This window comes from Schistocerca nitens, chromosome 1, assembly GCF_023898315.1.
Source record: "Schistocerca nitens isolate TAMUIC-IGC-003100 chromosome 1, iqSchNite1.1, whole genome shotgun sequence".
In the NCBI taxonomy this organism is placed as follows: domain Eukaryota; kingdom Metazoa; phylum Arthropoda; class Insecta; order Orthoptera; family Acrididae; genus Schistocerca; species Schistocerca nitens.
The window spans coordinates 1,105,544,122-1,105,562,198 of NC_064614.1; the positions used below are offsets into that span (position 1 = coordinate 1,105,544,122).

At 37.5% G+C, this 18,077-nt stretch overlaps 1 protein-coding gene across 2 annotated transcripts in view; it reads left to right on the forward strand.

Moving 5' to 3' along the window:
- Positions 1-18,077, forward strand: part of LOC126198787 (cytoplasmic dynein 2 intermediate chain 1) — a 161,461-nt gene that overhangs the window by 49,732 nt on the left and 93,652 nt on the right. For both annotated transcript variants that reach the window (XM_049935367.1, XM_049935360.1), the window contains exon 9: positions 5,639-5,788. In XM_049935367.1, coding sequence (XP_049791324.1) covers positions 5,639-5,788 — 150 coding nt within the window. The remainder of the gene's footprint in view (positions 1-5,638; positions 5,789-18,077) is intronic.

Here is an 18,077-nt window from a genome sequence, read left to right on the forward strand (position 1 = left end):
TTGCTCTGTCGTTCTGTGGTTGCTTTCATTCCCCTTTTTTATATAAAGGTTTAACTATAGCAAGTTTCAGTTTCTTCGGAAACACACCTTCTTCAAGTACACAATTTATTAGGTGGACTAATGGCTAACTCACCCTTGCATTTTTTCAGTAGAAAAGGAGAAAATTCATCCCATCCAGCTGATCTTTTATGTTTTAGACTGTCAATTAGCTGTGTTACATCCTTGATGGTTACTGTAGGTAGCTTACAAGAGTCCCATTCCTTTTCCCTATCATATTTAAACTGCCTCTCCTGTTTCATGCAAGTATCATTTTCAATAACATCTATAAAGTAATCATTAAATATATTGCTAACTATATAAGGATCAGAAAAATTATCATTATGTATACTTAACTCTATATTATTAATTTTAGTTTTTGAATCAGTATTCCTCATATCATTAACTACTGCCCAGCAACTATGACATTTAACTATAAAGTTAAATTAATATTTAATCAAGTATAATGTTTTAACAGAGTATTTATTGCGATCTCAAAAAATCAAAGCATCTTTACAAAACTCAAATAAGTAGTAACATACTTACAATAATGAAATGAATCTTACTCCACAAGCTACATGCTTCCTGTCCAACTTCACACAAAGTACTGACCGACTCTGCCAACATGGCTGTCATCTTATATACCTTTTAAACAATTCCAAACAATCCTCGCCATTGTTTAAAATGGTTTTTTGATTAAATAACAATTAAAATATGTATTTAAAAACTGATAATAAATATATAAATGTATGTTTGCTCCTGTACAGCAAGCACAGTACTGTATTAGTCTATGTCCGTGATTTGATTCGAATACAACTTCTCGAATACATAATTGCAATAATGTATTAACATATTTTATTAATTACTAGAGGCTCCCTTCACAGAAAATATTCCTATCATTTACAGTGCTTTTGTACTTCAACATAATTGCAATGTAGTAGTTAGTTTTGTTGATATAATTTTTTTCCGGCATATTAAATATTACGACTTTCTGTTTACATGTTTGATCCCAAATTATACTGGAGAATGTACATTTTAAGTGGGTTTTTTTATGGACTGTTACATTTCAAAGTTCAGGGATATAAGGGCATTATATTAATCATAAAATTGCAACTAGGTTTCACAATAAGTTTCATATACTTATTATATAAAACAATGAAAAATCCATGATGGAATAATAACTATATTATGAAAAGGATGCACTGCTACCCACCATATAGTGGAGATGCTGAGTCATAAAAAGGCACAAAAAAAAAAAAAAAGCTAAACAAGTAAGCTTTCAACCAGAAGGCCTTCTTCTGAAGTAGATAACAAACATACACACTTTCATGCAAACACAACTCACACTCACATGATCACTGTCTTTGGCTGCCAAGGCCAGATTGTGAGCTACAGTGCATGATGAGAGAAGCAGTCTGGGTGGTGGGAGTAAGGAGGTGGGGCAGGGAGGGGGAGGTATAGCAGGATAGGGGTGGGGGATGGTAAAATGTTGCTATTGTGAGCATACAGGGTCGAGGTGTGAGAGGGTATGGTATCTCCATGCAGTTAGGAGGTTTGATAGATTGGGGAGGGGGGAAGAGGAGAGGTAAAAAGACTGTTGTGCATTGTTGAAATAGAAGGCTGTGAAGCAGTCGTTGACATGAAGAACGTTGTGTTGGGCAACATGCTCAGCAACTGGGTGGTCCAGCTGTTTCTTGCCCACAGTTTGTCAGTGGCCGTTCATGTGGATAGACAGCTTGTTGGATGCCATTCCCTTGTAGAACACAGCACAGTGGTTGCAACGTAGCCTGTAGATCACATGATTGGTTTCACTGGTAGCCCTGCCTTTGATAGGATAGTTGAAGCTTGTGATTGGACTGGAGTAGGTAGTGTTGGGAAAATGTGTGAGACTTGCATTGCATCTATATCTACTATGGGGATAAGAGGTGAGGCATTGGGAGCAGGGGTTGAGAAGGAATGGTCGAGGATACTGTGTAGGTTTGATGGGCTGTGGAATAACACTGCAGGAGGGGTCGGAAGGTTAGTGGGGAGGACATTCCTCATTTCTGAGCACTATGAGAGAATGTGAGCAACTGATGAAAATTACAAAATAGGATTAAATAACAAAGAAAATTATGAAGTACTAGTAAATTTTTTTTGAAAGGCTTTTAAACTGTCCAGTTCCAACAGTTAAACTGGTGTTTCCAGCATTATCACAAAATCTGGAAGATTTCTTACCAACAGAGTAAGAAATTCATGAAGCCATCAAATCACTCAAAGACAACAAAGCAAGTGGTGAAGACTCCATTCCAGTGGAATTGTTGAAATGGTCAAAACCAAAAATTATAAATGGTCTACAGCAGTTTTTTTGTGGACATGATTCCAGAAGAGCATAAAACAGCACTAATTCAGCCGCTACATAAAAAGGGAGACAAATAAAATGTCAGCAATTACAAAGTAGTCTAATTTCTTCCAGTGCCATACAAAATACTTTCAAAAATTCTCTTGGACGGAGTTGTAGAAACTTTAGACAAACAATATCAGGGTGTTTTTCAAAAGGGAAGATCCTGTACAGTACAGATATTTAAATTAAAATCAGTAATTTTTCACAGAGTGTTAAGCAGCAAACTTTCAATAGTATCATTTATTGATTTCAAGAAAGCATTTTATTTGGTAGGCATGGAAATGATATATAAAATCATTAGAAAATTTGATGTTGAAGCAACATTAGCAAACATAGTTTGTGAAAATCTAACATATACAATATGTGAAGTTAAAATTATGAGAAAAATATCTTAGCCATTTGAAATAAAAATGTGTTAGACAAGGGAGTGGTTTATTATCTTTACTGTTTAACTATTTCTAGAAAAAATAATACATATCTGAAATCTGGGGCTAAAAAAATCACAAAATTGAACCAATAATTTTAGCAAGGAAAACAAATGGAATGAACATAAACTGACTGGCTTTTGCAGAAGATTTTGTGATACTTTTAAAAAAATCTGACGGACACAGTTATTCAAATAAATTAATGATTTTACTTTTGTGTGGAGCCACAGTCATATAAAACTTTCTGAAGGATATAATAGTCATTTGGCTGCACAACAGGTTTTATTTCACAACTTAGATTTTGGCCTTAGGCCATTATCAAGTGTTGCAACTGCAACAGATTAAAGCACAATAAAAGTACAAGTATCAGAGAAAGCATCAGAAAATAGCAGGGCAAACAGTTAAATCAATGTATGAGCCAATTGATTTGTTCTCTTACTTACATACAAATCATTAGATTTGGGTAGAATCCAAGTCATTGTCAAAATATAACCTTTGGTTATATAAACCAATTTTGTCAAAATAAATGCTAGAACGTTTGTGTAATATGCTAATTTACTGGCAATTGACATGACCAAGTTGATATGGTTGTGGAAAATAGATGACCAAACCACAGGTTTTAAACTTGGCTATGTTATGTCTAAGCAGCCACTGACATAAACATAAGTGGAACGATCATCTAAGATCATCATAAAGCCACCCCAGTTTGCACAGTGAGATCTGTAGTGTGTCATGGGAGCAGGTAGTGGTACTCTTTATTATGCAAGCTGGTTACATTATCTTTGAAGTAGCCAGAGGATGCCGGTGGTTATATAATTTGGTGTGAAGAGCCAATTTTCCAGTGTGCATGTAAAAACATGACTTATACCATCACAATTAAAGATACATAAAAGTACAATCTTGCAAAAGTGAACTATTCATATATGGTGAATTATAAAATAAGGAGCTATACATTGATATGAATTCACAATTGTTAGATAAATCTTCTGGAAGAAACAGCAAACAGAACTGCTCTCAAAATTTCAGCTGAAAAAAAAAATTAATGACAAATACAAAAAATGCACTAAAATTCTTAGAAACACAAATAGGTAAAATAGAATGTGTAAGTAAAGAAACTATACAACCGAATGGACTGGAAAAATGCAGTATATGTCAATGTTAACAAAATGGAGAGAGAATATGGTTTGACAAACAATATTTACAACAAGAAATGCACAGCTAGAAAAACAAAACTAAGACACGCTACAGTGGTACAACCAGAAAGGTTGTATGGATGTAAATGCCTAACACTGGACTAAAAGCTGAACAAAACAGAGGTACTTGAATGATGGATTATTAGAAAGATGGCTGGAAAATGAAATGTAACTAGGAGACCTACAAAAATGTAGGGAAGATTAATCTTTTTGGTCACCTCTACTGAATTAATGAGAACCGGCTAATGAAAAAAATATTCCTGTATTTCTGGAAGAAGAAATTGACAGTAGCATGGTTTACAGAAATAAGAAAAGAACTAGAAAGAAATAACATCAGAGAATCATAAATAGTAGGCAGAAACCTTTTTAAGAAAAAACTACTAAATTTAGAAGTTTTTCAGTGCAGAAAAAGTATGAAATTGGGAAAAACATGGGCAAAAGAAAAGAGAAGACAACATGAGGAGAAGATGAAGGAGTGCTGGAAAAATAAAAAACAACATCAAGCTTCGAACATGGAACTTAAAAGTGTGGAGATGTGACAATAGCCACTGTGCCAATTTTTGGTTGAACTACTTAATTGCTAAAAGACACATAAAGCACCTTGAAAACTTTATCCGCCATTTTCTCAGAAACTATCAGATGTCTACAGGTAAGCCAAGAATCATGTTCACTTATTTTGACATCTCTTCCACTGATCAATGGTTCACAGAAACTAGATTACCATGTTCTCCTCGTAAGTTGGAAAGTATACCTAACCTCTGGATTTACAAGTGCAAACAGGCCCAAAGCACTCATTTTCCTAAAAGACTGCCCTAAGCAGCAAAGAAGACAAATTTGACTGAAGATGCAGTAAAAATTGTATAGAAAGGGACAAGCTACTGTTGTAGGCCGTATGACTCTCAAAATTGCTTCAGAAAAATTTCGTACCACGCTGTTGTTTTCTAATTTGTGAGGCGAAAAAAAGAAATAAACATTTCACAGTAAAATGTGTTATCCATAAATGAAGTTAGTTGTGTGTGACAATTAATTTTGTTTTCTTACAAATGCTGAAAGCTTTGTCAATATCAGGAAAAGAGTAAAAATGTTAAAAAAAAAACAGTATTCTTAGACTTCCAACTGATTTGTCATACATGTATACTTCTTAAAAGACAAATATTGAAATTCTAACTTGTTAACTTTGTAAACCAGTAAGCGCATAGGTGTTTGATTTGTGTGTGTGTGTGTGTGTGTGTGTGTTTGCTATAATGCAATTTTCCTCAGGAGATTAGTTTTAATTCAATTGCTAATCTGTGAAACTCCATTCATTTAAAAGTTTATGAACATAAAGTAACAAATTACATTACATTTAAATCACACTGGCAAAAAAATTACTATATGTGCAATTGCAACACACGAAAAAATGAATATTTTGTAAAATCTCTGTCTTCCAAGATTAAAGGCTCTTTTACACAAATTCTTTTATATTGCTGTTTACTGTACTTTCATGCATAGTTCAGTACATATGTTTAATGAGTCTTTACATGACATAACTCTTATCTGAAGTCTTTGTTTTATGAATTTTTGCAAAAACTTGAACTACTGATTATGGGCTATTTTCACAGGCATATGTTCAAACTAATGAAGACAATCTAACTGAAGAAACTCAGACAGAGGAGATAACAATGAAAAATAAATGGACACAGAACCCAGTGTCTTTCCATACTCTCAAAAAAGAAGATGATAAGAATAATGAAATACAATTGTTTTCACAGGCAAGTGAGGTAGATGCTGTAAATGTTAGGTTGTTAATAATCCACAGAACATAAGCATGATATGTCAGCAACACCATTTGTTTTATTTTTCACTCATTTTGTCATTATCAGCACACATTTGATATTTCAAGTTTCATGTTTTTTATGTCTTAAATATGTCTATTAAATACTGTATTTACTGAATGGGCAATAATAATATGGAAAGGACAGATTGCCACTCACCACATTGAGAAGGCTCTGAGTCACAGACTGGCACAATGAAGAAAACACCAGAAATACATAAGCTTTCTGAGTCCAAAATTGTATATAAATCAAAGACAGTAGCCAGGTATGTAAGAGCTGTTGTTGCATGGATATGTGTAGATTCTACTTCTGTGGAAGTGCTTTGTGAGAAAACTTAAAGATTTCTAGTATTCTTTTCATTGTTCGTGTCTGCAACTCAGTGCATCCTCTATGTGGTTAGTAGCAGTCTATGCTTTACTTGTTGTTGTTATTCCATCCTGGACTTTCCATTGTTTAAGAGTGCAATAATCTTTTTTGCTTCAGAAAGTGAGATGAAAATAAAAAATAATTTTGCATTACTGCACGTATGTTTATATTTCTATCAGTTAACAAAATTATCACTGCAATTACAGAGGAGGCAGTTAAAACACAGGCTAATAAAAATTTTTCACTTGTGCCATCTTTCTGCACAAAAGATCTTTATTCTGTGTGTAGATTTCTCAAAAATATCATTTTGATTACTGTGCAGATGTTCAAGAAATAATAAGTAGTGCTAAATATTGTTCATGTTATCAGTGTCCACCCTAATTAATGTGTTTTGTTAAGAAAAATACATAAAAATGAAGAGAGATCAATGTACCTTTACAGCATAGATGAAATGAAACTTCATGTTTACATGATTGATTTTTGGATAAACAGTTGAATGCCTAGAGTGACTGGCTAATGATTGTGATGTTTGGTTGTTTATGGAAATGTGTCAGTGAAGAATTGAATTGCTGATTTATTGTATTCTGACCCATCTACTTGCTTTTACAATCCACAGTTGTTGAAGTGACTGCTGTGATCTATTTGTTGCCCATGACAGCAGACCATTGTGTTGGCAGTGTTACCCACTTTACATAGTGATTTCCAAAGAGCCCAGTGCCTGCACGCTGTTGAAAATAGAGGGCATTGCATTGGGCATCCATAAATCAACTGTGGTCATATCCATTAATTCATGTGCCCTTCGTATCCTGCACTCTACTACCACACTAATATCCAGTACAAGGGCAGTCACTTGACACTGTCAATTTTTCAGTCCATAAGTGCTTCATCTCTTAATGAAGTTACAATTGTATTATGAAAAGGAAGGATTGCTGCTCACCACATAGAGGAAGCACTGAGTTGCAGACATGCACGATGAAAAGACTGCCCAACACTAGACTGGCTCCAGACCTACAACCTCCTTTCTGATCGCCATGACCAACTACATTCTCACTTAACAATAACTTCTCTTTTGTGGATATCACCTGCAAACAGATCCATGGCAGACACATGGCACCATCTCTTGCCAAATCAAATTAAATCAAATCAAAACCTTTGAACAAATAAGTTCTTCTTCAGAAATAGAAACATGCATACATTCATACAAGCACAACTCACACATACATGGCCACTGTCTCTGCCCACTGTGCCCCAGCTGTGGACTGTGACTGTATCTGACCAGAGCAACAGTCTGGGGTGAGTGGTGAGGATAAGGAAGAGGCATGGGGGAGGGAGGGGGAGGGATAGCAGGGTAGAAATACAGCATTATTTCCTGTCCTCAATTATTTCCTGTCCTCCTCAAACCCTTTGTGCCATCCCAGAACTTCTCCCCTGAGTCTGTCTCTCTCCTCACCCCCACCACTCACCCACACTTACCTCCATGAAGTTTATTAACCCAACTACCCAGGGTGCTCCATTGTGACAAGTTACTGTGCCCCCCACAGAGAGAATCTCTATTCTTGTGGACTAACACCTTCAACCTATTACCCATAACTTACCCTGCTATATCAAAGATACCAACCATTTCCTCTGCCGACTGTCCAAAGTTCTTTTTTCTTTATCACCTGGCATCCTGCTCACCACTGTCAATGGCACTGCCTTCTACACTACCATCCCAATGCCCATGGCCTTGCTGCTATTGAACAGTACACTTCCCAATGCCAGACTGGCTCCAAAGCTACAACCTCCTTTCTGGTCACCATGACCAACTACATCCTTCCTTAACAATAACTTCTCCTTTGTAGATATCACCTGCAAACAGATCCATAGCACAGCAATGGTACACACATGGCGCCATCCTTTGCCAAACTATTCATGGACCATGTAGAGGAATTCTTCCTAGCACCCAGAATCCCAAACCCCTTACTTGGTACAGAGTCATTGATCTGGACTGAGGGTGAGGACAACCTAACCACATTCCTCCAAAACCTCATCTTCTCCCCCGTTCACTTCACCTGGTCCTCCTCAACCCAACAAGCCATCTTCCTTGGTGTTGACCCCTATCTTAAGGATGGTTGCATCAGTACCTCTGTTCACATCTAAGCTACCAACCACCAACAGTACCTCCCCTTCAACAGCTGCCACCCATTCCATATCAAGAAGTCCCTTCCATACAGCCTAGCCAACTGTGGTCACTGCATCTGTAGTGATGAGCAGCCCCTCTCTAAATGTGTCAAGGGTCTCACTAAGGCCTTTACAGACTGAAATTACCTTCCCAACCTTGTTCTGAAACAGATCTCCTATGCCTTGTCTCTCCATTCACCAGCCACCTCCCACATGTCCACTGTCTGACCACATACGAGCACTCCTCTTGTGACTCACTACCCCTCACATCTGGTGCAACTGAATCACATTTTCTGCTGGGTTTTCGACTACTTCTTGTCATATCTTGAAATGAAGAATATCCTACCCACTATCCTCCCCACTGCTCCCACAGTGCAACTACACCACCCACCAAAACTACGCACCATCCTTGTCCATCCCTACTCCACCCCTGCTCCAAACCCCTTGCCCCATGGCTTATATCCCCACCGTAGACCTAGATACAAGACCTGACTCATACAATATCTTCCCACTGCCACCTATTCCAGTCCTGTCACAAGCATGTCCTATCCCGTCAAAGGCAGGGCTACCTGTGAAAGCTGTCATGTGATCTACAAAATAAGATGCAATCACTATGGCACTTTCTATATGGACATGACAACTGATAAGCTGTTTGTCCACATGAATAGCTACTGGCAAACTGTTGCCAAGAGACATCCGGAACATCCAGCTGCTGAACATGCTGCCCAACACAGTATGCTTCATTTGAGTGACTGCTTCACAGTCAGTGCCATCTGGATCCTTCCTAGTAACATCAGGTTTTATAAACCACAGAGGTAGAAACTCTCCCTATAACATTCATTTCCGCAAACCCCCTAGCCTCGGCCTATGCTAGTCCCTGTCCTTCACCAACCTGTCCCCTTCCCTGCACACTCTCCAGCACCATATATGCATTCTGTTCCTCCAGCACATGTACAGTCTCTCTCCCTTCTCTATCCACCACTTCTCCCTGCACAATACACCCTCCCAACTCTGCACCTAGCACCCTATCCTGTACCCAACACATCCCTGCATGCTCTCACAGCCAGCACTACATCTCCCCCACATCTCCTTACCTCACACCTACCCGAGATTGCTGCTCACATCAAAAGCAGTCACATTCTGACCATAGTGGTGGTGTGTACGTGTGTGTTTTCTATTTCTGAAGAAAGACATTTTTGTCTGAAAGCTTAAATGTTTGGGAGTCTTTTCATTGTGCCTGTTTCTGTCTCATTGCTTCCTGTGATGAGTACCAATCTATCCTTTTCACAGTCTGAAAACTTAAATGTTTAACAATCTTTCCATTGTGCCTGTTTGTGATTCAGAGCCTCCTGTGGTGAGCACCAGTCTATCCTTTACATAATATTGTTATTATTCCATCCTGAACTTACCATTTCTTAATGAATTTGCTATTTATAATTCAATACTTATGAGTGTATCCAGAATGAAATTTTCACTCTGCAGCAGAGTTTGCACTGATACAAAACTTCCTGGTAGATGAAAACTGTGTCGGACCAAGACTCGAACTCAGGACCTTTGTCGCAGCTAACTCCTCTTACCACTTGCCCGCGAAAGGCAAAGGTCCTGAGTTTGAGTCCCGGTGTGGCACACAATTTTACTCTGCTGGGAAGTTTCTTATGAGTGAGTGTAGTTAGTCAAGCCTCATAACAAGGTGCTCAGGGTTTCCAGCCTCCCAGAAAATTTAATAATCATATGATTTTTCAGTGTTGTAAATTTATTAAGAACATAATAGTTGGTATTTGTTATATGGCAGACAGAATGGCGAAAACTAAGCTTGTTTAGGTAAGCATAATTATTCCTTGCATTGTACATCATTTTTTTACATTATACTAATGGACAACCCCCACCACCACCACCAACCCATTTCATTTTTCTTAATACTATATTGTAAAATGAAATTATGGTTTCATTTTGTTGTGAGCTGTATTGCTGTTGACAAAGAGTTAGTAACATTTTTTCCACTGGCGTCAATATAGTAACTTGTATGTTGTGTACGTAATTGTCTGTGTTCATATTCACAAACATTAAACAGGGATATAAACCAGCACCACAGCTCCACATAAAATCATTGCACTTATGCTTTGAACTGCATGTAGCTATTCATTGTGAATGGATTTTCAACTGACTATCTACAACCTAAATTTGTTTTGTACAGTCTAAAATAGTCTGATTGTTGGGTTTTGTACAGAAATATGTCAGTTGAAATTTGTCTTGTTCTTGCTGAACTTATGTAATGTTCATTCATCAAACCATAGGGCCTACTGCAGCTACTCATGAAGGAGGCTACACTGTAACAGCAACCACTGGGAGGTACTTCAATATTGTTTTGTTTGAAATGAAGATTGAGACCAATTATTTTATCAAAAGCCTTGTCAAATTTCATATGTTCCTTTGATCTGCAATGATTGCATGTCTGAAATTTAGCAAAACAAAAAAATACTGCAGTTCCTGTTATTTTGCATGTTATTGCTGATTTGTGTGCTTCACAGTAACATAAAGTTAGAATGTGTAACTAACAGCATGCAGCAGGGTAATGTAATTTTTTCGATCATGTGTATTGAATCCTGGTTTGTTGCGAAGATGCTTACAACTGAAACCCTTAGGTTTGATTAAGACTTGTGGTGGGGATCATTGTGCAAGATGTTCTCTTTCAGTTTCAACTATTCAATTCAAATAATTTGTAAAATTTCTACTTTTAATCATTTGTCCGTAACTGAATTGTTATAAATATATCACATGGAAGTTAAAGACTCCTACTATATAAAATAGCATACTGATGCCACTGCAGCTTCGCTTACTTATTACAAAATATATTGGTAACCAATAAGATATTTATAATAGTGACTACTTAAAATCCTTGTGTAAAAATGAAATGAACAGTCTTGATGCTAATGTTGCTTTATGTCTCCACAACTGATATTCCAGAATACTCTCTGAACTATGACATGTACTAAAGCAAGAAGGGGCACTTGGCACTCCACCCCCCTCCCCTCTCTCATAATCTGGAATACAAGGTTTTTGTTCATACAATAAGCAGATAACAATAATTCTCAGGAATATAATAAGAATGCAGTGTCAGCTATAAAATTTAGTTCTCATGGCATGACATGTCTTAAAACTGAAAGCTCATTTATATCCAAATTGGCAATTTTAGAGCCTAGCTGCCCCCCCCCCCCCACACACACACACACACTTGGAAAAATGTTCATGGATATACACTAACAGATAACAAATGAATTTCAATCAAAGTCATGGAAAACCGGTATTTGGTAAAGGGAGCTGTTACCAAACAATCACAGAACAAATAAACTACAGTTTATGAACCTAAGCAGAGGCATTATCGATTTCATAATGGGTAATGGCCCATTCACTCTGTAGCTTCATATATGTTGCAAAAGACAATCAGACAGTGTGAGTGTGGAGAGATGGTACACCACATCATGTTGTATTACAGTGTCCTCTAAACTATAATTTGGTAGGCATTACAAAATACTGATTCCAGGGCAATTATAAGCAAATTGCTACTCAAATACCCCTCATTGAATGGTTAAGGTTCAGACAGAGAGAAATGCAACTAGCTGAATTGAAACTTCCTGGCAGTTTAAAACTGTGTGCTGGACTGAGGCTCGAACTCAGGACTTTTGCATTTCGCATGTATGTGCTGTATCAACTGAGCTGCCCCAAGTATGACTCATGACCTGTCCTCACAGCTTTACTTCTGCCAACCTACTTTTCAAACTTCCCAGAAGTTCTCCTGTGAAACTTGCAGGACTAGCATTCCTGGAAGAAAGAATATTGCGGAGACATGGCTTAGGCTTAGCCACAGTCTGAAGGATTGTTTCCAGAATGAATCTTCACTTTGCAGTGGAGTGTGTGCTGATATGAATCAAAGCTGTGAAGATGGTTCATAAGTCATGGTTGAGTAGCTTAGCTGGTAGAGCACTTGCCTGTGAAAGACAAAGGTCCCAACTTAAAGTCTCATTCCAGCATACAGTTTTAATCTGCCATGAAGCTTCATATCAGCGCACACTCCACTGCAGAGTGAAAGTTCACTCAGGAAGCAGTCCCCCATGTTGTGGCTAACCCATGTCTCTGTAATATCATTTCTTTCAGGAGTGATAGGCCCGCAAGTATTGAGAAATTTGGAAGCTAGGTGATGAGGTACTAACAGAAGTAAAGCTGTGATGACAGGTCATGAGCTGTGCTTGAGTAGCTCTGTTGGTAGAGCACTTTCCCATGAAAGGCAAAGGTCCCAGGCTTGCTTGTCAGTCCAGCATATAGTTTTAATCTGCCAGGGAGTTACATATCACCACACACTCTGGTGTAGGGTGAAAATTCATTTTGGAAACAGCTGAATTGTACAGCACTTGTCCAGTTTCCTCAGTTAAATTTTGAGACATCATTAAATACAACTATTGTCACCTGATATATTGAATATAGGTGTATAACAGTTGTATCAATTCCAACTGTGTATTGTTGTCATTATTCTTATTCACATATGGGCCCAATAGAACAACGCAAGATACAATCCATGAACATCACTTTTGATGGTTGGCCTTCCTATGTGTCCATATTTGTTTCATCCTTCCAGAATGAAGTCTCTTTCTTTCACCAGACCACAGTGCTCGACCCCATTTTCTAATTTCCCTCGAACCAACTTTCCAAGCAAATATCTTTTGTCTGAATGTTTTTCTATTTGTAACATCTGTCCAGGTTATACTGGCTGCTTTAAGATCCTCCTTAATCACAGTGATCCATTTAATTGGCCCAGTTTTGGCCTTACTTCTGTTCTCGTAGAATTTTGCTGTTTGTTTTGTCAACCTAGTGGATGCCAATCTTTTAATGTGCCCATAAAATTTAAGTCTTCATTTTCTCAAACCACCATGTATGTCTGAGTAAGTCTTCTATTTCCTTATTACTTCTCAGCTTATAAGTTCCTCCATCAATTTTGGGGCCTAATATTTTCCTAATAATCTTTCTTTCTTTTTTTGAATTTTTTCAGTTTTCCTCTTTCTATTTAACATTAAAGTTTCTGCTTCACAAAGACATTCACGTTTGATTACAGTGCTGTAATGCCTAAGTTTACTGAATTTAGAAAGTGATTTTTTATTATAAATATTTTGTGTTAATCTGAATGCAGTTGCTATTTTTTGACAGCAATTTTTGCAGCTTTTTCAGACTGTTTTCTTGTATGATTTCCCCCAAGTATTTAAATTGAGAATACCTTTTTATTTTCCCATATTTTGTGTTCAAAAACTTTGGTGCTTGTTTGTTGCAAGTCATATATTCCATTTTTTGAATGATATTTGCAGCCCTACTTTCTACGCAACTTCTTTAAGAATTTCAGTTTGTTTTTGAGCAGTGGTAATATCTCTAGTTAAAACTGCCAGATCATCTGCAAAGGTGAGGCAATCTTCTCTAATATGACTTTTCTACCTAATTTGATTGATTGATCTATATTTTGACTCGGCTATTCCTCTCTCTCCATTCTGTACTGTTTATTTTGTATTACTGTTTCGTAATCAGAATTGCTGTACTATTCATTACTAGTATGGGAAGACACAGTTCATTTGTAGTAAGTTGTGTATACTTCATAATTTTCATTCATACTGCATATCATAAAACTAAACAACTGGCAACTCCACACATGTGGCAACTCCACACATGGGCCTTAGTGATTCAAGCCATGTTGAGCTCAACAAAACTACAGGGTGGGGCAGAAGCCTGGATACCCACTCTAAAAGTCAGGCAGTGTGAGGAATCATAATGGCGTCTGGTATGGGATGTCTGTTGATGAGGACGCAACTTATAGGAGCTATGGCAACAGTTGTGGCCATCTTGAAATGTTCAGATAGGGTTGATAGAAGAGATAGAGAAGATCCAACGGAGAGCAGCGCGCTTCGTTACAGGATCATTTAGTAATCGCGAAAGCATTACGGAGATGATAGATAAACTCCAGTGGAAGACTCTGCAGGAGAGACGCCCAGTAGCTTGGTACGGGCTTTTGTTGAAGTTTCGAGAACATAGCTTCAGTGAAGAGTCAAGCAGTATATTGCTCCCTCCTACGTATATCTCGCGAAGAGACCATGAGGATAAAATCGGAGAGATTAGAGCCCACACGGAAACATACCGACAATCCTTCTTTCCACGAACAATACGAGACTGGAATAGAAGGGAGAACCGATAGAGGTACTCAAGGTACCCTCCGCCACACACCGTCAGGTGGCTTGCGGAGTATGGATATATATGTAGATGTAGATGTAGATGTGCTATCTTGGATTTGGATTACGTGTTTCAAATGGGAAGTGGGTCATGTGGCACATCATTTTGAATTACCTCTTTCTCAGGAATATACATGTGAAATCTGTTTTAAGATATCTGTACTTCTATAAGAGTTATGACTTGTTACAGTTTATGACACTTGTCAGAATCGGCATTACAGCATATGCTCAATATGACCTCCATTGTGCTGGACACATGCTCAGAGTATTTTTTGCCAGTCCTGCTGCACACGTCACAGCATCTGTGGGTCAGCAGAGGCACACACCTCCTCAGTATGCTGACAAAAATGGGCTACATTAATGATTTTTACCTCATACACAATTGATTTCAAATGTCCTCACAGATAAAAGTCAGGAAGTGTAATATCAGGGGACCATGATGGCCATTCAATAGGACTTCCCTATCTATCCAGTGACCTCCAGACTGTTCATCCAGAAACTGTCTGACTTCAGTAGCACCATCTTGGAAGAGCGTTGGGAAATCACCCTGCAGATTCAACAGCGTTGGAAGCACATAATCACAGAGCATGTTAAGATATCTTTCCCAACTGAAAGTTCCATCAATCAACAATGGACCCATGGTTCTTGTGTCCAAAATCCCACACCAAATCGTCAGTTTTTCACCACCAGCACCTTGACAGGGATCCACCCACGAGGGGTTTGTGTCTAACCTGTAATGATGATTCTATTTGTTTAGTTCTCCCTGCACATAAAAATTAGCTTTATCACTGAATAACACCTGTCATATGAAGTTTGGTCTCTTCTTACATTGACCCAGAGACCATTCTGCAAACTGCACCCTCCCATCAGGCTCATCCTCCGAGAGCCGATGTTGCAAATGTAACTTGAATGGATGCAATTGGTGTGAGTGCAACATGCAGGATTGAATGCTGACTGATACCAGAACCAGCACATACTGCAATGTGGACTTTTCATAAATTGCTGTTGCAGTCTCCTCATCAGTGGCTGTTGTTGAATGTCCACTGTTGGCTGGTCCACCACAGAACCTGTTGCATGAAATTTGTTCAATAACTTGGATACTGTCATGTGTGAAATGTCATTTCACTCAGGATATCGGACACTGAAATCAGAAAAAACAATCAGTCTGGTACTTTTTCCACCACTTATTAACACAATTTCATGTGTTCCTGCTGTGTAAGTGCCATTGTGTATCACCCACAACAGTTAACAGAAGTGATCACCTCCTAAGAGGTCATCACTCCTACACAAATAAAGATGTCTTAAAACAAGTTTCACCTGTGTATTTGTGAGACAGAGGCAGTTCAAATGATGTGCCACATGATCCCCTTTCCCATTTGAAACACATAACCCAAATCCATGATGGCAGATTTCAAGATGCCCACCACTGTCGCTGTAGCTCCTATAAGTTACACTCCAACCTACAGACACCCCATACGAGATGCCATTATGATATTCATACTGTTCAACTTTTGTAAGTGTGTATCCACACTTTTGCCTCAGCCTGTATTAGGCTTCATCCATGAAATAAAAATTTCAAAAAGATAATGATGAAGGTTTTGTGACTCTTCAGTAACAGATGCATCACAGAACCAGAGGGTAAGAATTAAGAAATAATTTGAGAGCTACTAAAGGTTCATAAATTTTATCATATACCACCTTTGTCATGTTATGTAAACAAAAAGAAATATTGATAAAAGCTGTTGTTGGCCACTAGGACACAGACAATAAAAATGTATAGCCACAGTAAATATTACAGACTCCTCATGTATTCTCCTTTATCTAAGTTCCATACCTCTCGTCTTACAAGTTTCTTGATCATGTGTTTTTTCTTTCTTCATCTCTGTATAGATTGGTTCATTCCATGTGAAATCAACCAACAAGCTGGTTCTTGACATCTAAAATTTTGATAATTTTTAGTCTATTGATAGTCATAGGTGTTTCTATAAAAAAATTCCAAATTAACTTATTTGTCATTTTGATTGTGAGTTATTAAGTTGTAAAGCTTTCAAAATTATGCAATTTTTGAAAACTTAAAATAGCAATATTGCAAAACCTATTTGCCTTACAGCCCTAAAATTTGCAGCGTTTTATTGCTTCTTATAAGTATTAAAAATATGGGCTACTTGACTATACTGCTCAATTTTCACAAGACAATTTCTGTTTTTCTTTTTTTAATTTTTAAACTTTTATAGAAAATATATGTTAGAAATAAATTGTTTGTTCAGGTGAGTGCCACATTTCATGATGGCAGTCCAGCAGGAACAAATTAAAATAAATTTTATTTTCATGGAAAATGCAGCATTTGACACTTAGTCTGTAGCACTTTGTGCTTACTATGGTGTAATGGAAACCTTAAATCAGAACCAAATAAGACTGTCAAATCATTATTTTTTATTACATTACTAGAATAACACATTTAACTGTAAATTCAGAGTTGATCTTCCTATAGTAATTGAGAAAATATTTTACCATATATCAGAATAACACATCCTCAACTTAATTGTACCTTTAATTTACATTAATATTAATACTATTAATTAAATGTTGGTGTAGTTGTTTACTATTTGACACTGTGTTATGTGGGTGCCTTACAGCGAGAAACTTGAGAAACTTTCTACTAATCTTCAACAGGAAAACACTATGGTGATCTAGTTGCAGAACTATTAGGGCCTAAGATTATGCCAGGTGTCTCTCCTCAGAGTCCTCAGGCACCTTTTCTCTGGTTTTTCAGCAGATATTTGCAATTTTGTTTTTGCACTGTGTAGCTGGAATCAGCCTAAATAGTTACTGCTCATGTCTTTCAAGTGACACCTAATGGCAACATAAACAAATTTATTTTTAAACAGGAGTTTTACTTGCCTATTCAATAGCATGCTCACAAATTAATCTAGTCCAATATTCATTTCATTGATATGTATTAAAAGGGATAGTAAAACATGAAGAATAAACAGCCATCCACCAGTGACTCCATAGCACTGGATGCTAGGTGGTAGCAGACAGTATGGGCCAGGGCAGTGCTGTCACTGCTGTAGTACTGGTTATTCTTCATGTTTTACTGTCCCTGTTAATACATCAATAAAACGAATATCAGACTAGACTAATCTGGGACCGCTCTATTGAATGGTCATGTAAAATTCTGCTTTAAAAATCTTCTATGCTCTCCGTTGACACTGCGCACTGCATTAAAGAAGTGATGGGCACTATCTGTTTGGGATGACCCTAGCTGCACAGTGCAAAAACAAGATATCTGCAGAAACACGAGAAAAAATGCACCTGATGACTCTTTGGAGAGACACTCTCTGTATATTGCAATTTTTTTAAGTCATACAGGTAGATCCTAGTGCACTCAAGTGGTAATAAGAGATTATTGCTATAACAACATGTTATTTTCCAATATA